Source organism: Salmo salar, chromosome ssa26 (genome assembly GCF_905237065.1).
Source record: "Salmo salar chromosome ssa26, Ssal_v3.1, whole genome shotgun sequence".
In the NCBI taxonomy this organism is placed as follows: Eukaryota; Metazoa; Chordata; class Actinopteri; order Salmoniformes; family Salmonidae; genus Salmo; species Salmo salar.
In genome coordinates, this window is record NC_059467.1 from 33,227,293 (window position 1) to 33,251,235 (window position 23,943).

At 41.1% G+C, this 23,943-nt stretch overlaps 1 protein-coding gene across 1 annotated transcript in view; it reads right to left on the reverse strand.

The window, feature by feature from the left end:
• Nucleotides 1-23,943, reverse strand: part of LOC106587727 (semaphorin-6D-like) — a 174,360-nt gene that overhangs the window by 87,212 nt on the left and 63,205 nt on the right. The window contains 1 exon segment of the mRNA XM_045708723.1: nucleotides 14,479-14,517. Coding sequence (XP_045564679.1) covers nucleotides 14,479-14,517 — 39 coding nt within the window.

Consider the following 23,943-nt stretch of genomic DNA (forward strand, 5'->3'; position numbering starts at 1 on the left):
TTAGCAGTGCGGTTAAGGTTAGGGTTAAGATTAGTTTGTAGCTGTGCGAGTTAGTGACCACTTTCTGAGCTGCCTCCAGAGCAAGATGCATGACGAAAAACACTAACCTGCATTGTAAGTAGGAGGGGAAATTACTGACAGTCATTTCAGGCGGGAGCGATTATTATCAGAACTTGTGGAGGCATGTATTCTAAGTCGTGTGTGTGTGTGTGTGTGTGTGTGTGTGTGTGTGTGTGTGTGTGTGTGTGTGTGTGTGTGTGTGTGTGTGTGTGTGTGTGTGTGTGTGTGTGTGAGACAGGTCATCTGAGTCATAACACCAGCCTTGGTCCACAGCGTGGCATAACAGCAAACCAGTCAAGATGAAACCTGCTGGATGTTTATTTGTCCTGTAGATTAAGGTCCTGAAGTCTCACCAAGGCTGCCGCAGTCGGTTCCTATATTTCAGTGTTCAGTAAACAGCACAGACTCACACAGTGTATGTTAGTCTCACTGATCTATGGGCTCAACACATGCAACACTCTCTCTTTCTCTCTTTCTTTCTCTCTCTCTCACTCTCCTTCTTTCTTTCCTTCTTTCTTTCTTTCTTTCTTTCTTTCTTTCTTTCTTTCTTTCTTTCTTTCTTTCTTTCTTTCTTTCTTTCTTTCTTTCTTTTTCTCTCTTTCTTTCTTTCTCTCTCCCTCTGTCTCTCTCTCTTCAACTCTCTCTTCATCTCTCTCTCTGTCAGGGACATTGCAGGGTGTAGAGCAGGTTAATACATGTCAGTAAGGTAGACTTTGTATCGATTTCACAGACATCAATCAGGCTGCAGAACTGGATTGTGTTAATGTCAACTCAAGGACCACAGAGTGTGTGTGTGTGTGTGTGTGTGTGTGTGTGTGTGTGTGTGTGTGTGTGTGTGTGTGTGTGTGTGTGTGTGTGTGTGTGTGTGTGTGTGTGTGTGTGTCTGTGTGTTAAGGCAGAGTATTTACACGCAGCTGTGAGTGATAACATAATGACAAGAGATCAGTGATCCACTGTAGTAATTCTTCCTGTAGTTTTAGACTGTCATGTCCGTTAATAAAACACAGTACAGAAACCCTAAGACACAATCATATATCCAGTACAATAACATGTAGCCAGTATAATAACATATACTCAGTAGAATAACATATAGCCAGTATAATAACATATACCCAGTATAATAACATATAACCAGTATAATAACATATAGCCAGTAGAATAACATATACCCAGTATAATAACATATAGCCACTATAATAACATATAGCCAGTATAATAACATATACCCAGTATAATAACATATAGCCAGTAGAATAACATATAGCCAGTATAATAATATATAGCCAGTAGAATAACATATAGCCACTATAATAATTAAAATAACATATAGCCATAGCCAGTAATAAATATAGCCACTATAATAACATACAACCAGTATAATAACATATACCCAGTATAATAACATATAGCCAGTATAATAATATATAGCCAGTAGAATAACATATATCCAGTTTAATAACATACAACCAGTATAATAACATATACCCAGTATAATAACATATACCCATTTTTACATTTTTACATTTTAGTCATTTAGCAGACGCTCTTATCCAGAGCGACTTACAGTAGTGAATGCATACATTTCATTTCATACATTTTTTTTTTCTTTCTGTGCTGGCCCCCCGTGGGAATCGAACCCACAACCCTGGCGTTGCAAACACCATGCGTTGCAAACACCATGCTCTACCAACTGAGCTACAGGGAAGGCTTATACCCAGTATAATAACATATAGCCAGTAGAATAACATATAGCCAGTAGAATAACATATAGCCACTATAATAACATATAGCCACTATAATAACATATAGCCAGTATAATAACATACAACCAGTATAATAAGTTATAGCCAGTAGAATAACATATTGTCACCCCCTGACCTGAGAGAGAGTGTTTGTTTCTCTATGTGGTTAGGTCAGGGTGTGGGGTGGGCATTCTATGATGTCTATTTCTTTGTTTTGAGCCGAGTATGGTTCCTAATCAGAGGCAGCTGTCTATCGTTGTCTCTGATTAGGAATCATACTTAGGCAGCCTTTCCCCCCACCTGTAGTTGTGGGATCTTATCATTGTACTGCTCCTTATTAGCCTGCAAGACGTGACGGTCGTTTGTATTTGTTTATTATTTTGTTTAAGTGTTCTGATTTATAATAAATAATAAGATGAACACTCACCACGCTGCACCTTGGTCTACTCCTTTGGACGATCGTTACACATATACCCAGTAGAATAACATATACCCAGTATAATAACATATACCCAGCTGAATAACATATATCCAGTAGAATAACATATAGCCAGTATAATAACATATTCCCAGAATAATAACATATACCCAGTAGAATAATATATATCCAGTATAATAACATACACCCAGCAGAATAACATATAGTCAGTATAATAACATATACCCAGTATAATAACATATAGCCAGTATAATAACATATACCCAGTATAATAACATATAGCCAGTATAATAACATATACCATGTATAATAACATATAGCCAGTATAATAACATATAGCCAGTATAATAACATATAGCCAGTATAATAACATATACCCAGTATAATAACATATACCCAGTATAATAACATATAGCTAGTAGAATAACATATAGCCAGTATAATAACATATAGCCTGTATGATAACATATACCCAGTATAATAACATATACCCAGTAGAATAACATATAGCCAGTATAATAACATATACCCAGTATAATAACATATAGCCTGTATAATAACATATACCCAGTATAATAACATATACCCAGTAGAATAACATATAGCCAGTATAATAACATATAGCCAGTAGAATAACATGTAGCCTGTAGAATAACATATACCCAGTATAATAACATACAGCCAGTAGAATAACATATAGCCGATAGAATAACATATAGCCAGTGGAATAACATATAGCCAGTATAATAACATATAGCCAGTATAATAACATATACACAGTTTAATAACATATAGCCAGTATTTTAACATATACCCAGTGTTTTAACATATAGCCAGTAGAATAACATATAGCCAGTATAATAACATATACCCAGTATAATAACATATAGCCAGTATTTTAACATATACCCAGTATTTTAACATATAGCCAGTAGAATAACATATAGCCAGTATAATAACATATACCCAGTATAATAACATATACCTAGTATGATAACATATACCCAGTATAATAACATATAGCCTGTATGATAACATATAGCCTCTATAATAACATATACCCAGTATAATAACATATACCCAGTATAATAACATATAGCCTCTATAATAACATATACCCAGTATGATAACATATAGCCAGTATAATAACATATAGCCTGTATGATAACATATAGCCAGTATAATAACATATACCCAGTATAATAACATATAGCCTCTATAATAACATATACCCAGTATAATAACATATAGCCAGTATAATAACATATAGCCTGTATGATAACATATACCCAGTATAATAACATATACCCAGTATAATAACATATACCCAGTATAATAACATATAGCCTCTATAATAACATATACCCAGTATTATAACATATAGCCAGTATAATAACATATAGCCTGTATGATAACATATAGCCAGTATAATAACATATACCCAGTATAATAACATATAGCCTCTATAATAACATATACCCAGTATAATAACATATACCCAGTATAATAACATATAGCCAGTATAATAACATATACCCAGTATTATAACATATAGCCAGTATAATAACATATAGCCTGTATGATAACATATAGCCAGTATAATAACATATAGCCACTATAATAACATATACCCAGTATGATAACATATAGCCAGTAGAATAACATATAGCCAGTAGAATAACATATAGCCAGTATAATAACATATAGCCAGTATAATAATATATGCCCAGTATAATAACATATAGCCAGTAGAATAACATATACCCAGTAGAATAACATATAGCCAGTAGAATAACATATAGCCTGTATAATAAGATATACACTTTAGAATAACATGTAGCCAGTAGAATAACATATAGCCAGTATAATAACGTATACCCAGTATAATTACATATACCCAGTATAATAACATTTTGCCAGTAGAATAACATATTGCCAGTAGAATAACATGTAGCCGGTAGAATGACATAGAGGCACATCAAACATAAATACTGGGTGATTTTACAGGCAAGTCCTAGTGAGTGCAGAAGCCATAACCTCCAGCTACAGTCCAGTCAGGGAAGGGAAGGCTAACTGAACTCTACGGCTGTGACAGTAACACAGAAGGGTGGCTCTGATCCCACATTTCTCCTAATCAAATGAGCCTTTCTCTGTCTCCCTCGCCCTCTCTTTCTCTGTCTCCCTCGCCCTCTCTTTCTCTGTCTCCCTCGCCCTCTCTTTCTCTGTCTCCCTCGCCCTCTCTTTCTCTGTCTCCCTCGCCCTCTCTTTCTCTGTCTCCCTCGCCCTCTCTTTCTCTGTCTCCCTCGCCCTCTCTTTCTCTGTCTCCCTCGCCCTCGCCCTCTCTTTCTCTGTCTCCCTCGCCCTCTCTTTCTCTGTCTCCCTCGCCCTCTCTTTCTCTGTCACCCTTCGCCCTCTCTTTCTCCGTCACCCTCGCCCTCTCTTTCTCTGTCTCCCTCGCCTCGCCCTCTCTTTCTCTGTCTCCCTCGCCCTCGCCCTCTCTTTCTCTGTCTCCCTCGCTCTCTCTTTCTCTGTCTCCCTCGCCCTCTCTTTCTCTGTCACCCTCGCCCTCTCTTTCTCCGTCTCCCTCGCCCTCTCTTTCTCTGTCTCCCTCGCCCTCTCTTTCTCTGTCTCCCTCGCCCTCTCTTTCTCTGTCACCCTCGCCCTCTCTTTCTCTGTCACCCTCGCCCTCTCTTTCTCCGTCTCCCTCGCCCTCTATTTCTCTGTCACCCTCGCCCTCTCTTTCTCCGTCTCCCTCGCCCTCTCTTTCTCTGTCTCCCTCGCCCTCTCTTTCTCTGTCTCCCTCGCCCTCTCTTTCTCTGTCTCCCTCGCCCTCGCCCTCTCTTTCTCTGTCACCCTCGCCCTCTCTTTCTCTGTCTCCCTCGCCCTCGCCCTCTCTTTCTCTGTCTCCCTCGCCCTCGCCCTCTCTTTCTCTGTCTCCCTCGCCCTCTCTTGCTCTGTCTCCCTCGCCATCTCTTTCTCTATCTCCCTCGCCCTCTCTTTCTCTGTCACCCTCGCCCTCTCTTTCTCTGTCTCCCTCGCCCTCTCTTTCTCTGTCTCCCTCGCCCTCTCTTTCTCTGTCTCCCTCGCCCTCGCCCTCTCTTTCTCTGTCTCCCTCGCCCTCGCCCTCTCTTTCTCTGTCACCCTCGCCCTCTCTTTCTCTGTCTCTCTCGCCCTCGCCCTCTCTTTCTCTCTCCCTCGCCCTCTCTTTCTCTGTCACCCTCGCCCTCTCTTTCTCCGTCTCCTTCGCCCTCGCCCTCTCTTTCTCTGTCAACCTCGCCCTCTCTTTCTCTGTCTCCCTCGCCCTCGCCCTCTCTTTCTCTGTCTCCCTCGCCCTCTCTTTCTCTGTCTCCCTCGCCCTCTCTTTCTCTGTCTCCCTCGCCCTCTCTTTCTCTGTCCCCCTCGCCCTCTCTTTCTCTGTCTCCCTCGCCCTCTCTTTCTCTGTCTCCCTCGCCCTCGCCCTCTCTTTCTCTGGCACCCTCGCCCTCTCTTTCTCTGTCTCCCTCGCCCTCGCCCTCTCTTTCTCTGTCTCCCTCGCCCTCGCCCTCTCTTTCTCTGTCTCCCTCGCCCTCTCTTTCTCTGTCTCCCTCGCCCTCGCCCTCTCTTTCTCTGTCTCCCTCGCCCTCTCTTTCTCTGTCGCCCTCGCCCTCTCTTTCTCTGTCACCCTCGCCCTCTCTTTCTCTGTCTCCCTCGCCCTCGCCCTCTCTTTCTCTGTCTCCCTCGCCCTCGCCCTCTCTTTCTCTGTCTCCCTCGCCCTCTCTTTCTCTGTCTCCCTCGCCCTCGCCCTCTCTTTCGCTGTCTCCCTCGCCCTCTCTTTCTCTGTCTCCCTCGCCCTCTCTTCCTCTGTCACCCTCGCCCTCTCTTTCTCCGTCTCCCTCGCCCTCTCTTTCTCTGTCTCCCTCGCCCTCTCTTTCTCTGTCTCCCTCGCCCTCTCTTTCTCTGTCACCCTCGCCCTCTCTTTCTCCGTCTCCCTCGCCCTCTCTTTCTCTGTCTCCCTCGCCCTCTCTTTCTCTGTCTCCCTCGCCCTTGCCCTCTCTTTCTCTGTCTCCCTCGCCCTCTCTTTCTCTGTCTCCCTCGCCCTCTCTTTCTCTGTCTCCCTCGCCCTCGCCCTCTCTTTCTCTGTCACCCTCGCCCTCTCTTTCTCTGTCTCCCTCGCCCTCGCCCTCTCTTTCTCTGTCTCCCTCGCCCTCGCCCTCTCTTTCTCTGTCTCCCTCGCCCTCTCTTTCTCTGTCTCCCTCGCCCTCTCTTTCTCTGTCTCCCTCGCCCTCGCCCTCTCTTTCTCTTTCTCCGTCTCCCTCGCCCTCTCTTTCTCTGTCTCCCTCGCCCTCTCTTTCTCTTTCTCTCTCTCTCGTGCTCTCTCTCCTTTCTCTCTCTCGTTCTTGTTCCCTCTATTGGTTTGCTCACTATCTTTCTCTCTCTCTGTTGGCCTTTCACTCAAATTTTTATGTAAAACCAAAAACTAGCTTTTAGAGTTCTTCTGTGGGTTATCAGTAAGTTGTGGTTTGTGTGTGTGTATTTATGTGAGAGTGTGTGTCTCTCTGTGTGTGGCGATGGTATTATGTGTGTAAATGGTAGTGTGTGTATTTGATAGCGTGTGTGTGTGTGTGTGTGTGTGTGTATAGTTGGTAGTGTGTAATAATGAGTCTTGCCACAGTGGCAGAGAGAAGGCCCGTTCCCTGATCACGTGACAGACTGACTAGGCTCTTCATGGAACTACTAATGGAACTACTGCCCTAGCTAATTGGGTTCTGTGTGTGTGTGTTTGAGGGATCTGACCTAGGACTACTGATGCAGTGTGCCTGTGTATGCTTCCACTTATCTTCTATCTGTGTTAAGGCAAAGTGTAATAATCCACTCACAGAGACATTTCACCACTTTGGAATGCATTACTCTGACGTTGCAATGTGGGTTTACACCTTGCATTGCTCTTGCAATAAAGTTACCATCCAGAAGTCTTTCTCTATCTAGCTAGTTGATATTGCTGTTTTCCTGATGATATTTCTCTATCTAGCTAGTTGATATTGCTGTATTCCTGATGATATTTCTCTATCTAGCTAGTTGATATTGATGTTTTCCTGATGATATTTCTCTATCTAGCTAGTTGATATTGCTGTATTCCTGATGATATTTCTCTATCTAGCTAGTTGATATTGCTGTTTTCCTGATGATATTTCTCTATCTAGCTAGTTGATATTGCTGTATTCCTGATGATATTTCTCTATCTAGCTAGTTGATATTGCTGTATTCCTGATGATATTTCTCTATCTAGCTAGTTGATATTGATGTATTCCTGATGATATTTCTCTATCTAGCTAGTTGATATTGCTGTATTCCTGATGATATTTCTCTATCTAGCTAGTTGATATCGCTGTATTCCTGATGATATTTATCTATCTAGCTAGTTGATATCGCTGTATTCCTGATGATATTTCTCTATCTAGCTAGTTGATATTGCTGTATTCCTGATGATATTTCTCTATCTAGCTAGTTGATATTGCTGTATTCCTGATGATATTTCTCTATCTAGCTAGTTGATATTGCTGTATTCCTGATGATATTTCTCTATCTAGCTAGTTGATATTGCTGTATTCCTGATGATATTTCTCTATCTAGCTAGTTGATATTGCTGTATTCCTGATGATATTTCTCTATCTAGCTAGTTGATATTGCTGTATTCCTGATGATATTTCTCTATCTAGCTAGTTGATATTGCTGTATTCCTGATGATATTTCTCTATCTAGCTAGTTGATATTGCTGTATTCCTGATGATATTTCTCTATCTAGCTAGTTGATATTGCTGTATTCCTGATGATATTTCTCTATCTAGCTAGTTGATATCGCTGTATTCCTGATGATATTTCTCTATCTAGCTAGTTGATATTGCTGTTTTCCTGATGATATTTCTCTATCTAGCTAGTTGATATCGCTGTATTCCTGATGATATTTCTCTATCTAGCTAGTTGATATTGCTGTATTCCTGATGATATTTCTCTATCTAGCTAGTTGATATTGCTGTATTCCTGATGATATTTCTCTATCTAGCTAGTTGATATTGCTGTATTCCTGATGATATTTCTCTATCTAGCTAGTTGATATTGCTGTATTCCTGATGATATTTCTCTATCTAGCTAGTTGATATTGCTGTATTCCTGATGATATTTCTCTATCTAGCTAGTTGATATTGCTGTATTCCTGATGATATTTCTCTATCTAGCTAGTTGATATTGCTGTATTCCTGATGATATTTCTCTATCTAGCTAGTTGATATTGCTGTATTCCTGATGATATTTCTCTATCTAGCTAGTTGATATTGCTGTATTCCTGATGATATTTCTCTATCTAGCTAGTTGATATTGCTGTATTCCTGATGATATTTCTCTATCTAGCTAGTTGATATTGCTGTATTCCTGATGATATTTCTCTATCTAGCTAGTTGATATTGCTGTTTTCCTGATGATATTTCTCTATCTAGCTAGTTGATATTGCTGTATTCCTGATGATATTTCTCTATCTAGCTAGTTGATATTGCTGTATTCCTGATGATATTTCTCTATCTAGCTAGTTGATATTGCTGTATTCCTGATGATATTTCTCTATCTAGCTAGTTGATATTGCTGTATTCCTGATGATATTTCTCTATCTAGCTAGTTGATATTGCTGTATTCCTGATGATATTTCTCTATCTAGCTAGTTGATATTGCTGTATTCCTGATGATATTTCTCTATCTAGCTAGTTGATATTGCTGTATTCCTGATGATATTTCTCTATCTAGCTAGTTGATATTGCTGTATTCCTGATGATATTTCTCTATCTAGCTAGTTGATATCGCTGTATTCCTGATGATATTTCTCTATCTAGCTAGTTGATATTGCTGTATTCCTGATGATATTTCTCTATCTAGCTAGTTGATATTGCTGTTTTCCTGATGATATTTCTCTATCTAGCTAGTTGATATCGCTGTATTCCTGATGATATTTCTCTATCTAGCTAGTTGATATTGCTGTATTCCTGATGATATTTCTCTATCTACCGTAATTTCTATTAAGCGCACCTGAATATAAGCCGCACCCACTGAATTAAAAAATATATATTATTTTGAACATAAATAAGCCACACATGTCTATAAGTCGCAGGTGCCTACCGGTACATTGAAACAAATGAACTTTACACAGGCTTTAACGAAACACGGCTTGTAACAAAAATAAATAGGCTTTAATGAAACACGGCTTGTAACAAAAATAAATAGGCTTTAACGAAACACGGCTTGTAACAAAAAAGAAAAAATTAGCAGTAAGCTTTAGTTGTCTTTTTGCACTGAGTCAATTCCTCACGCTGCTGTTTCCGTCTTATCATCAACTCATTAAGACCAAGCTCCCGTGCAGCAGCTCTATTTCCTTTTCCAACAGCCAGATCAATCGCCATCAACTTGAAAGCTGCATCATAGGCATTTCTCCGTGTCTTTGCCATGATGAGGGTGACAAAATGACTACCGTAATCAGAATGATGGGAAGTTTGAGAGCGCTCGATTTAATCTAAACAGTAAACAAAAAAGTTGTTTGACCTTAACCCGTTCGGCAATTTCATTGGTCTAATGAAAGCTTCATGCCGCCCAAAAAACTGAGCACGTCACAGAATGTGTTTTTTTTAAGAAAAAAAAATTGAAAGAGGGAAAAATCCACATATTAGCCGCGTCATTGTTTAAGCCGCGAGGTTCAAAGCCTGGGAAAAAAGTTGCGGCTTATAGTCCGGGAATTTACGGTAGCTATTTTGTATTGCTGTTTTCCTGATGATATTTATCTATCTAGCTAGTTGATATTGCTGTATTCCTGATGATATTTCTCTATCTAGCTAGTTGATATCGCTGTATTCCTGATGATATTTCTCTATCTAGCTAGTTGATATTGCTGTTTTCCTGATGATATTTCTCTATCTAGCTAGTTGATATTGCTGTATTCCTGATGATATTTCTCTATCTAGCTAGTTGATATTGCTGTATTCCTGATGATATTTCTCTATCTAGCTAGTTGATATTGATGTATTCCTGATGATATTTCTCTATCTAGCTAGTTGATATTGCTGTATTCCTGATGATATTTCTCTATCTAGCTAGTTGATATTGCTGTTTTCCTGATGATATTTCTCTATCTAGCTAGTTGATATTGCTGTATTCCTGATAATATTTCTCTATCTAGCTAGTTGATATTGCTGTATTCCTGATGATATTTCTCTATCTAGCTAGTTGATATTGCTGTATTCCTGATAATATTTCTCTATCTAGCTAGTTGATATTGCTGTATTCCTGATGATATTTCTCTATCTAGCTAGTTGATATTGCTGTATTCCTGATGATATTTCTCTATCTAGCTAGTTGATATTGCTGTATTCCTGATGATATTTCTCTATCTATCTAGTTGATATTGCTGTATTCCTGATGATATTTCTCTATCTAGCTAGTTGATATTGCTGTATTCCTGATGATATTTCTCTATCTAGCTAGTTGATATTGCTGTATTCCTGATGATATTTCTCTATCTAGCTAGTTGATATTGCTGTATTCCTGATGATATTTCTCTATCTAGCTAGTTGATATTGCTGTTTTCCTGATGATATTTCTCTATCTAGCTAGTTGATATCGCTGTATTCCTGATGATATTTCTCTATCTAGCTAGTTGATATTGCTGTATTCCTGATGATATTTCTCTATCTAGCTAGTTGATATTGCTGTATTCCTGATGATATTTCTCTATCTAGCTAGTTGATATTGCTGTATTCCTGATGATATTTCTCTATCTAGCTAGTTGATATTGCTGTATTCCTGATGATATTTCTCTATCTAGCTAGTTGATATTGCTGTATTCCTGATGATATTTCTCTATCTAGCTAGTTGATATTGCTGTATTCCTGATGATATTTCTCTATCTAGCTAGTTGATATTGCTGTATTCCTGATGATATTTCTCTATCTAGCTAGTTGATATTGCTGTATTCCTGATGATATTTCTCTATCTAGCTAGTTGATATTGCTGTATTCCTGATGATATTTCTCTATCTAGCTAGTTGATATTGCTGTATTCCTGATGATATTTCTCTATCTAGCTAGTTGATATTGCTGTATTCCTGATGATATTTCTCTATCTAGCTAGTTGATATTGCTGTATTTCCTGATGATATTTCTCTATCTAGCTAGTTGATATTGCTGTATTCCTGATGATATTTCTCTATCTAGCTAGTTGATATTGCTGTATTCCTGATGATATTTCTCTATCTAGCTAGTTGATATTGCTGTATTCCTGATGATATTTCTCTATCTAGCTAGTTGATATTGCTGTATTCCTGATGATATTTCTCTATCTAGCTAGTTGATATTGCTGTATTCCTGATGATATTTCTCTATCTAGCTAGTTGATATTGCTGTATTCCTGATGATATTTCTCTATCTAGCTAGTTGATATTGCTGTATTCCTGATGATATTTCTCTATCTAGCTAGTTGATATTGCTGTATTCCTGATGATATTTCTCTATCTAGCTAGTTGATATTGCTGTATTCCTGATGATATTTCTCTATCTAGCTAGTTGATATTGCTGTATTCCTGATGATATTTCTCTATCTAGCTAGTTGATATTGCTGTTTTCCTGATGATATTTCTCTATCTAGCTAGTTGATATCGCTGTATTCCTGATGATATTTCTCTATCTAGCTAGTTGATATTGCTGTATTCCTGATGATATTTCTCTATCTACCGTAATTTCTATTAAGCGCACCTGAATATAAGCCGCACCCACTGAATTAAAAAATATATATTATTTTGAACATAAATAAGCCACACATGTCTATAAGTCGCAGGTGCCTACCGGTACATTGAAACAAATGAACTTTACACAGGCTTTAACGAAACACGGCTTGTAACAAAAATAAATAGGCTTTAATGAAACACGGCTTGTAACAAAAATAAATAGGCTTTAACGAAACACGGCTTGTAACAAAAAAGAAAAAATTAGCAGTAAGCTTTAGTTGTCTTTTTGCACTGAGTCAATTCCTCACGCTGCTGTTTCCGTCTTATCATCAACTCATTAAGACCAAGCTCCCGTGCAGCAGCTCTATTTCCTTTTCCAACAGCCAGATCAATCGCCATCAACTTGAAAGCTGCATCATAGGCATTTCTCCGTGTCTTTGCCATGATGAGGGTGACAAAATGACTACCGTAATCAGAATGATGGGAAGTTTGAGAGCGCTCGATTTAATCTAAACAGTAAACAAAAAAGTTGTTTGACCTTAACCCGTTCGGCAATTTCATTGGTCTAATGAAAGCTTCATGCCGCCCAAAAAACTGAGCACGTCACAGAATGTGTTTTTTTAAGAAAAAAAATTGAAAGAGGGAAAATCCACATATTAGCCGCGTCATTGTTTAAGCCGCGAGGTTCAAAGCCTGGGAAAAAGTTGCGGCTTATAGTCCGGGAATTTACGGTAGCTATTTTGTATTGCTGTATTCCTGATGATATTTCTCTATCTAGCTAGTTGATATTGCTGTATTCCTGATGATATTTCTCTATCTAGCTAGTTGATATCGCTGTATTCCTGATGATATTTCTCTATCTAGCTAGTTGATATTGCTGTATTCCTGATGATATTTCTCTATCTAGCTAGTTGATATTGCTGTATTCCTGATGATATTTCTCTATCTAGCTAGTTGATATTGCTGTATTCCTGATGATATTTCTCTATCTAGCTAGTTGATATTGCTGTATTCCTGATGATATTTCTCTATCTAGCTAGTTGATATTGCTGTATTCCTGATGATATTTCTCTATCTAGCTAGTTGATATTGCTGTATTCCTGATGATATTTCTCTATCTAGCTAGTTGATATTGCTGTATTCCTGATGATATTTCTCTATCTAGCTAGTTGATATTGCTGTATTCCTGATGATATTTCTCTATCTATCTAGTTGATATTGCTGTATTCCTGATGATATTTCTCTATCTAGCTAGTTGATATTGCTGTATTCCTGATGATATTTCTCTATCTAGCTAGTTGATATTGCTGTATTCCTGATGATATTTCTCTATCTAGCTAGTTGATATTGCTGTATTCCTGATGATATTTCTCTATCTAGCTAGTTGATATTGCTGTATTCCTGATGATATTTCTCTATCTAGCTAGTTGATATTCCGTGAACCTAATAGGCCTTCCTGGAGGCACTGTGAGCTCCTGGGAGAAACTCCAGCACCTCTCTCAAGTAAATTTCAACAGTTCTAGACATAAACCATTGTGCGACCTAATGGCACCCTATTCCATATATAGTGCACTACTACACCCAGCGGGCCCTGCTCAAAACTATTGCACTATATAGGGGATAGGGTGCCATTTGGGAAGCAGACCATCTCTATACCTACAGAGGGGACACAAAGAGCCTGGTCACATGACAGGGGTGGCCAACCGTTCCCAGGCTAATGAAGGGATTAAACGTACTTTTAGACGGAATACAAAACCCCCGGAAACCCCCAGACCTTCAGCTGCTGGGGAGATAAGTAGGATGGAAGTGTGGGCAGAGATAAATGAGAATCTGTTGGCTGGAGCTAGTAGGAGAAAATAGGCCAGAGACGCATAGGTTGCATCCCAAATTGCCCCCTATACCCTATATAGCGCACTTCTTTTGACAAGGGCCCATGGAATAAGGTGCCATTTGGGATGCTACCACAGACAGAGACATGCCTAGAGATTCAGAGAGACTCAGAGAGAGGAGTCTGTCTGTGTGATCCTATCCTCTCTACAGCTCAAAGTTCCAGCTTCTCCCTGCAGAGCTATAGATACAGATTTAGCTCAACTAGGTTTGAGATTTAGAGTTTGAATGGGCGCCATTTTGGCAAAGAGAGTTCCAAGGTAATTAGGCTACATCCCACTGAGAATGCAAATCAGAACATTATTGTCATGGAAAGCTCATTTCCAACAGTTTGCCAAACTCTATACAGTAGTCCAGTACTCCTCTAGCCTAGCACTGCTATGTTGTGTGATCTAAGAAGAAAGCTAACGTGCTAGCAGGCTAACAGACTAGCGGTGATGTTGCTAGCAAGGTACTAGTCATTTTGCGAGCAGTAGGTAGAGTCTGTGTATGAGGTCTGAGTGGAGGCTAATGTGCTAGCAGGCTAGCGGCTGTGATACTAGCAACAGGGAGTTTTTTCAGTCTTTTAGAAGCAGAGTTCTGTGAAAGATGAGGAAGATGTCGACCCGGGTACTCACCCCTCTCACCTTCGACGCAGACTGATGCTCTCACACGACCTGGAAGGAAAAGAACAACAAATATTTAGCTACAGGGGTGTTTCTATAACAACGGTTAGCTACACAACCACCAGGGGTGTTTCTATAACAACGGGCTGTTTTTCTAAAAGGCTCAAGTGCACGACTCTGTCCTCTCACATTGCTCCACAGCAGCCAGTTTGAAAAGAAACAAAGTTATGTTCTTTAAGTTATCTTATTCAGCTTGTGATAGCTGCAATGTTTCAACACTACATATATTTGCCAGGTTCACGGTTCTCTCTCTGAATAGACAGTGTGAAAAGAGATGTCATGAAAAATCACAAACTTCGAAAGATTTCCCTTCCTTTTTAACCCTTGATTTATCCATTTGATTTGCCCCGACAACAATAACACACATCCGTTGTATTGTGGCCCTCACAAGTCAAACTGTGGTCTGCTAAAAACCAAGACAATGTTCTTTTCTATTAAGACCAGGAGTCCTGAGTCCTCAGAGTATAGACTCAGTAATGGTCCATCAGTCTTTGTGGGACCTGTTCGCTTCTATTCAGCCTGGCTGGGAACAGCTTTCATCACTAAACACTGGGAAATAGGAGTTGGGGGACTCTCAATCTACCCCCCTTTCTCCTCAAACTTCAGCTTTCTCAACTAGCCCCCCCCCCAACCCCTTCTACCCCATCAACTCTCAACCTCTACTAACCCCTCTACCCCCCCTTTCAATCCTAAACCTACACCCTAACCCTTAAGGCATCCATATGCTTCCCAGCCCAAACAGTTCGGAAGAGTCGTGCATATATTATGACGACATTTTGTGCCATTTTTGTTGGTTTTGGACTTAGGCAAGCCGGTAGCCAAAGTCTACTCTACGCCCATTTGTCGGTGATTGGTCAACAGTAGAGATTCTTCAAGTCTTTGTTGTCATTCGACGACAGACGACTCGTTTGCACCAAACATGTTAGTTAGATGTAAAATTGCGAGACTAAGATCTCCTCGGCAAAAACATCAAAATTAATGACAGATTTCTTGAGTTATCTTAGATTAATTCTGACTGTTTTGAGGAAGTGGCTACGGCGTCTCAAAATTGACAAACAGTACTTACTATTGCCACTTTTTTCTTGTTTTTCAAACGAAGGCGAGCACAATCGTTCGGTTGGCCTGGCCAACTTCGGCTAGCTGCCAGCTAAACTGAAGCATGCTGACGCCTTTAGCCCCCTCAATCCCCTGTTGTATTGGAGGCTGGAGGCCAGTCAGTGGTAGGTCAATAAGAGGCCTATAGATCTGAGAAGGGACAAGCGGTTTGTTTGATGAGGGATCTGACTGGCTTTAGAACTTCCACAGACCAGTGTTACTGCTGGCTGGAGCAATAACTAACACAGACTATGTCAACATTCAATGGTACACTATTACATATATAGCCTGTACTGGCTAAATTGTCCAATATAATTGTCCCAATACAATTTCCATCCTAATCCTTTAGCCACAGTAAGGCAGTGGTGACGTGTTAGTCTTGACGCATAAAAATCCAATGTCCAGGAGTTGATACACACCAGCCCCAATTATATTTGGTGTAAAATCAGAACAATTCTTTACTTAACTTGAAAGTGCCTTACTCTTAGACGGCACCTTCTTGCAGTAGGCAGATCTTGGATATTGGCCTTTCCATAATGTTGGTACTTGTCTTCAGGTGTACTGCACATAGTAACCCTCTGGAGTCAGGCTTGGTCTCAATAATTTTTCCAAGTATCCATGCACTTCGTGGTGCCATGGGGTCCACCAGCAGGACCACATCTCTCCTTCACGGAAGCAACGTTTCACTTTGCCCCACTTTCGCATCAGGACTCCTCTGTCCATCTCTTCCAAAATTAGTCTGCCATGTACTGGACTTGTTTCCAACATCGTCTGATGTACAGATCTGTTTTTTCGACATTAACAGTGAAATGTGATTTGGGGTGAGGGCTTCTAGATCCAGGGGGTCATTGGTTACCATGGTGATTGGGCAGCTGTTTAGAATGGCCTCTACTTCACACAGCACGGTGTGCAATCCCTCCTCATCTTGGGTCTGTTGTTTCAGGACAGAATGGAGCACCTGGCCAATCATCCCATTGAGCCTTTCCCAGACTCCTCCGTGGTGGGACGGCCCAGGGGGATTGAAACTCTATTGTATTTCTTCCTGAGGTAGAGCATCTTGGATCTTGCCTTGGTTTAAAGCAGATAGAGCTTCTCTAAGGTCTCTCTCAGTACCAATGAAGTTAGTTCCATTATCAGATCTTGTTTTTTTTGTTTGTTTTTTACATTTTCTCTTCCCTTTTTGATTTCTATAGGACCAAAGTAATCCACACCTACGTTGGTAAATGGCGGGATGTCTGGCATGATCCTTTCAAGTGGCAGATCTGCCATCTTCTGCTCAGCAATCTTGCCTCGTTGCCTTCTGCACACAACACACTCTGGTCAAAAGTAGTGCAGGGAATAGGTAGGGAATAGGGTGCCATTTGGGACACAACTTAACACTAATATCAGGGTGATGACAGAGAGGTGTGGTGGATGCTCGATCCTCAGTCTAACGTCTCTGGAGTTTGGAAGGAAAGGTGGTGGATGCTCGATCCTCAGTCTAACGTCTCTGGAGTATGGAAGGAAAGGTAGTGGATGCTCGATCCTCAGTCTAACGTCTCTGGAGTATGGAAGGAAAGGTGGTGGATGCTCGATCCTCAGTCTAACGTCTCTGGAGTATGGAAGGAAAGGTGGTGGATGCTCGATCCTCAGTCTAACGTCTCTGGAGTATGGAAGGAAAGGTGGTGGATGCTCGATCCTCAGTCTAACGTCTCTGGAGTATGGAAGGAAAGGTGATGGATGCTCGATCCTCAGTCTAACGTCTCTGGAGTATGGAAGGAAAGGTGGTGGATGCTCGATCCTCAGTCTAACGTCTCTGGAGTATGGAAGGAAAGGTGGTGGATGCTCGATCCTCAGTCTAACGTCTCTGGGAAGGAAAGGTTGTCTGAAATGTTCTTAGTTGTCTACGAAATTCCTCTGTAGAAAAAGAAAATGTACCTGCAAAACCTTTTTATATATTTTTTTAGGTCTCTACAAAATGTCATGAAATGTCGATGATAAATTAAAAACTGTGACAACTTCTGTGACATTTTGAAAAATACAATTATAGGGACCTGCAAGGGAGTGACATTTGTCTGAAACCCACTGTGGCTCACCTATCATAGGAACTAATACAGCCGGCCAGGAAGGGAGGTACAAAACATATCCAAGATGGTGAAACCAATTTATTTATCAGTCCAAAAATATAATAATAATAATTTGGTGGGTGCTTATTTTTGTCCTATTTCACACATATAGGTATAATTAATAAGCATGTGTGAATTGGAAATGTGTTTATTTCATATCCCACTCTCCCCGAGACACCCTCGGAGAGTAGGGTCACGGCCAGGGTCTGCCATTATCAGACCCTGGAACAATTAGGACTAAGTGCTTTCCTCAAGGGCATATCAGCAGATTTCTTCACCTTGTCGACTCAGGGATTCAAACTAGCGACCTTTCGGTTACTGGCCCTAGTGTCTTTGCGAGACTGGTTACATTTTAATAGTCAACTTCTGAAAGACAGTGTTTCATCCTGTTTTATCCAGTGATGCACTGTACTGTTGTGTTAGCACACTCAAATACCATTTAAAAATGTCTAGCTTTACTCACATATGGCAACATTGTTAGTTAGCATCAGTGTTTCTGTAATCACTGCTCATCATGTCAGTTTTCCCACCTTTTCCTTAGCACTATATCCCTGGTTTTACCCTCGCTCGCCCCACACGTCCTCTGTAACATTCTAGAACACCTTTATTACCCATCATTCACCTCTCCCTTCCTGCATCGGAGCTGGAGTGACTGATTGGCTGTATAATGAGACCGCTGTCCCCTGGCCAATGTACTGAGAGGACACACACACACATTGTGTGTAATGAGGCTGCTGTACTCTGGCCATTGTGCTGAGTGGACAAGGATAGTCAGGTGATGCCAGCCTGACCGGTGCTGGCCTAATCGACACCAAACTCAGGTGTGTGTATGAGGCTATGAGCCGATCGAAGGGACTCAGCGACCTCTGGTCCGCCCGGTGCCAGGTCTGTGGTAATTATGCATTAGGCAGCCTGGCGTTGAAACTAACCAGCCGTGGTCCGCATGGTGTCTAGACACACTTTGATCCAACAGCACTGACTCGGCTAGCACCTTAAAGAGGCTGTGTGTGTGTGTGTGTGTGTGTGTGTGTGTGTGTGTGTGTGTGTGTGTGTGTGTGTGTGTGTGTGTGTGTGTGTGTGTGTGTGTGTGTGTGTGTGTGTGTGTGTGTGTGTGTGTGTGTGTTTCTGTTAACCATGTGGTGTGAGTGTATCGTACCATCTGGTCCAGCCCTGTGTGTATCAGTGTGTTGAGTCTGAACGATAGATGGGGAAGGACAGCTAGTCAGCGTTAGGACGGGTTAAATCTCCACATCTCCCTCCTCTAGGATCTTAATTACTCACCTCAGCATCTCTTTCTTTAACTCCTGTATCCCTCTTTCATATCCTCTCTGCTTCTGTTACAATGAAGTGAAGAGTGTACTAAAGTGGTTTAAAAATACGTTATTGGGCCATTAAAGGTATTTTTAACATAAAAAACAGGCCCGCCCTTCTCTCTCTCTCTCTCTCTCTCTCTCTCGCTCTCTCTCTGTTGACAGCAGCATGCTGTATTCATGCAGGTCACTTGGTTCTGCCCTGTCCTTTGTGTTAGTTTGCATACAGGCATGCCCACATTTATATTCTCCTGTAGAACACTGCTGTTTGGGAATATGCGCTTCTCCTCTCATCTCCTCTCCTCTCCTCTCCTCTCCTCTCCTCTCCTCTCCTCTCCTCTCCTCTCCTCTCCTCTCCTCTCCTCTCCTCTCCTCTCCTCTCCTCTCCTCTCCTCTCCTCTCCTCTCCTCTCTAATCAGAAGGCCCTAGAGAGATACGGCCGGGAGCTGAGGTGATGAGTGTTTGTGTGTGTTCAATAGTAATCATGTGGGGGTATTGTCAGAGGTATTAGCCACAAAGCGTGCTGGCTGTGCGTCAGGTAGACAATATTATTTTTATGCAGGGCCTGTGATACTGTGTATACTGATACTGATCTCTAGATATTGTGGTGAGATCGTTGATATGTGACATGATAGCAGTACATGACTAGAGTGGCTCACACACACATTAACCTTAACCTTGGTTCTCCTTGAATTAGAGGTGTGTGTGTGTGTTCTGTGAGTCCCCAGGCAGATACCTCAATAATTACTTGGCCACACAGACAGACAGACAGACAGACAGACAGACAGACAGACAGACAGACAGACAGACAGACAGACAGACAGACAGACAGACAGACAGACAGACAGACAGACAGACAGACAGACAGACAGACAGACAGACAGACAGACAGACAGACAGACAGACAGACAGACAGACAGACAGACAGACAGACAGACAGACAGACAGACAGAGTGCTAATAGATTCCCAGCTTTGCGTGTGTACATAATGTAAATATTTACTCTCTCCCCTGTCCCTATGCCGACACTCATTAGTCTCAACTCAGCACTACATTTACATGAATTACATTAAATGTATAATCCTCATTTAGTGCTGCTGATGTTTAATCTCTACTGGATCACCTGAAGAGAAAGGATAAGTGAATGAATAGATAATAATGATAGGATGTCCTGTCCTATAGGTAATGTTTGACTCATTATATAGCTATTCTCACTGAGAGAGAAACACTCTTCACCCCTGATCCACTTCATCTACGAAGACATTACACTACGGCAGATTATAATTGTGTTTAGGGTGATAGTGACAGTCCATGCATGGTTGATGTTGGTTATCTGGAGGTTTGTTTCTGTCTAGGACTGTGTGTGTGCGTGCTTGCTTTTGTGGGGGTGTGTGTCATTGACTGACGTCTGTCTGTCAGTCTGCCTCCTTGTGTCCCTGCACATCATTGGCAGCATCTCTCTCTAGCTAGCTGCGGGGGAGTTTTTATGTGTGTGTGTGTGTGTGTGTGTGTGTGTGTGTGTGTGTGTGTGTGTGTGTGTGTGTGTGTGTGTGTGTGTGTGTGTGTGTGTGTGTGTGTGTGTGTATATTAGCTAAGGAGGGTTAATTGCCTCCTGATTGACTGGTCTGCAGCAGTTGTTAGAATGACTTTGTCTCCCTGTCAAGCGTGTGTGTGCGCCTGTGTTTCTCTCCTCAGGTTCCTGGTATTTACAGAAAGTATTACCTCCCTGTGTGGGGTCGGATTTGAAAAGGTGTGTCTCTCCTCTCTCTGTCCTCTTTCTGTCCCCTCTCTATTCCTCTCACAACTCTCTCTCATCTCTCTCTCTCTTCCCAACGCTGTCTCCAGGGCCATAGCCAGGGTCTGAGTTTTATTGAGGTACTGCATTTATATACAATTGTAACTTTTTTAAATGCTATTTGGAGAACAGCAAAAACAAGCAACAATGAGCCCAGCCATTATCACACTGCTTCCTGTAGCTTCAGTCACCTCAGTTGATCTACAGACACATAGCCTATTTGCTATACAATTAGCCGCTACACATTAACTCACATTAACTCAGCACCGGGATTAAAAACTATAATTTAATACGTACAAAGGGATCTGTTAGCAGAACAAATATTTTATTAACAAAAGGTAAACAAATGTGTATACTTTACAGAAATGTTTTTGTTGCAGTTTTACAGATAATTTCCTGCAATTCTACCTACCCTGTGTTTACAAAACATTAGGAACACCTTCCTAATATTGAGTTGCACCCCCTTTTTCAGGCAGAAAAATGAATGTTGAATGCCGGAAAATATGTATTGTGACGATAAATGAAATTGCAACACCGCGCTATGCTCTGAATCTTGCTTGTAGTAAACTTTACCAAGGTCCAAACCTCTGTGTCCTCAGTGCCTTCAGAAAGAATTCACACCCCTTTTACTTTTTCCAAATTTTGTTGTGTGGACTAAATAGGATTTTATTGTCATTTTTTGTCAATGATCTACACAAAATACTCTGTGTTACAGCTGTCGTTAGAGGAAGGGGACCAAAGCGCAGCATGGTAAGTGTTCATAATTAATTTAATGCTGAGAACACTAGAACAAAGAAACAAAACAAAAGCCAACAGTTCTGTCAGGTCACATATAACAAAACAGAAAACAACTACCCACAAACACAGATGGGAAAAGGCTGCCTAAGTATGATTCCTAATCAAAGACAACGATAGACAGCTGCCTCTGATCAGGAACCATACTCGGCCCAAAACAAAGAAATACAAAACATAGAATGCCCACCCCACACCCTGACCTAATAAAATAGAGAAATAAACCGTCTCTCTCAGGTCAGGGTGTGACACTGTGATTTCAAAAGCGGAAGAAAATATTCTAGCTAGTTGGCTACAGCTTTTATGAAATATAAAACAGTAATATATCTTGATTAGATAAGTATTCAACCCCCTGAGTCAATACATATTAGCATCACCTTTGGCATCGATCACAGCTGTCTGTGAGTCTTTCTGAGTAAGTCTCTAAGAGTTTTGCTCATCTGGATTGTACATTATTTGCACATTATTCTTAAAAAAATTATTCAAGCTCTGTCAAGTTGGTTATTGATCATTGCTAGACAACCATTATCAAGTCTTGCCATAGATTTTCAAATAGTTTTAAGTCAAAACATCAACTAGGCCACTCAGGAACATTCAATGTCGTATTGGTAAGCAACTCTAGTGTATTTTTGGCCTTGTGTTTTAGGTTATTGTCTGACAGGTGAAAGGTCTTGTCTGAAAGGTGAATTTGTCTCCCAGTGTCTGTTGGAAAGCAGACTGAACCAGGTTTTCCTCTTGGAGTTTGCCTGTGCTTAGCTTATTTTCCACTCATATCCTCCAGAGCTACATCGCTATACTGAAACAGAGACAGTCATATCCTCCAGAGCTACATCGCTATACTGAAACAGAGACAGTCATATCCTCCAGAGCTACATCACTATACTGAAACAGAGGCAGTCATATCCTCCAGAGCTACATCACTATACTGAAACAGAGGCAGTCATATCCTCCAGAGCTACATCACTATACTGAAACAGAGGCAGTCATATCCTCCAGAGCAACATCACTATACTGAAACAGAGACAGTCATATCTTCCAGAGCTACATCACTATACTGAAACAGAGACAGTCATATCCTCCAGAGCTACATCACTATACTGAAACAGAGACAGTCATATCCTCCAGAGCTAATCACTATACTGAAACAGAGGCAGTCATATCCTCCAGAGCTACATCACTATACTGAAACAGAGGCAGTCATATCCTCCAGAGCTACATCACTATACTGAAACAGAGGCAGTCATATCCTCCAGAGCTACATCACTATACTGAAACAGAGACAGTCATATCCTCCAGAGCTACATCACTATACTGAAACAGAGACAGTCATATCCTCCAGAGCTACATCACTATACTGAAACAGAGGCAGTCATATCCTCCAGAGCTACATCACTATACTGAAACAGAGGCAGTCATATCCTCCAGAGCTACACCACTATACTGAAACAGAGACAGTCATATCCTCCAGAGCTACATCACTATACTGAAACAGAGACAGTCATATCCTCCAGAGCTACATCACTATACTGAAACAGAGACAGTCATATCCCCCAAAACTACATCACTATACTGAAAGAGACAGTCATATCCTCCAGAGCTACATCACTATACTGAAACAGAGACAGTCCTATCCTCCAGAGCTACATCGCTATACTGAAACAGAGACAGTCATATCCTCCAGAGCTACATCACTATACTGAAAGAGACAGTCATATCCTCCAGAGCTACATCACTATACTGAAACAGAGGCAGTCATATCCTCCAGAGCTACATCACTATACTGAAACAGAGGCAGTCATATCCTCCAGAGCTACATCACTATACTGAAACAGAGGCAGTCATATCCTCCAGAGCTACATCACTATACTGAAACAGAGACAGTCATATCCTCCAGAGCTACATCACTATACTGAAACAGAGGCAGTCATATCCTCCAGAGCTACATCACTATACTGAAACAGAGACAGTCATATCCTCCAGAGCTACATCACTATACTGAAAGAGACAGTCATATCCTCCAGAGCTACATCACTATACTGAAACAGAGGCAGTCATATCCTCCAGAGCTACATCACTATACTGAAACAGAGGCAGTCATTTCCTCTAGAGCTACATCACTATACTGAAACAGAGACAGTCATATCCCCCAAAACTACATCACTATACTGAAACAGAGACAGTCATATCCTCCAGAGCTACATCACTACTGAAGCAGAGGCAGTCATATCCTCCTGAGCTACATCACTACTGAAACAGAGACAGTCATATCCTCCAGAGCTACATCACTATACTGAAACAGAGGCAGTCATATCCTCCAGAGC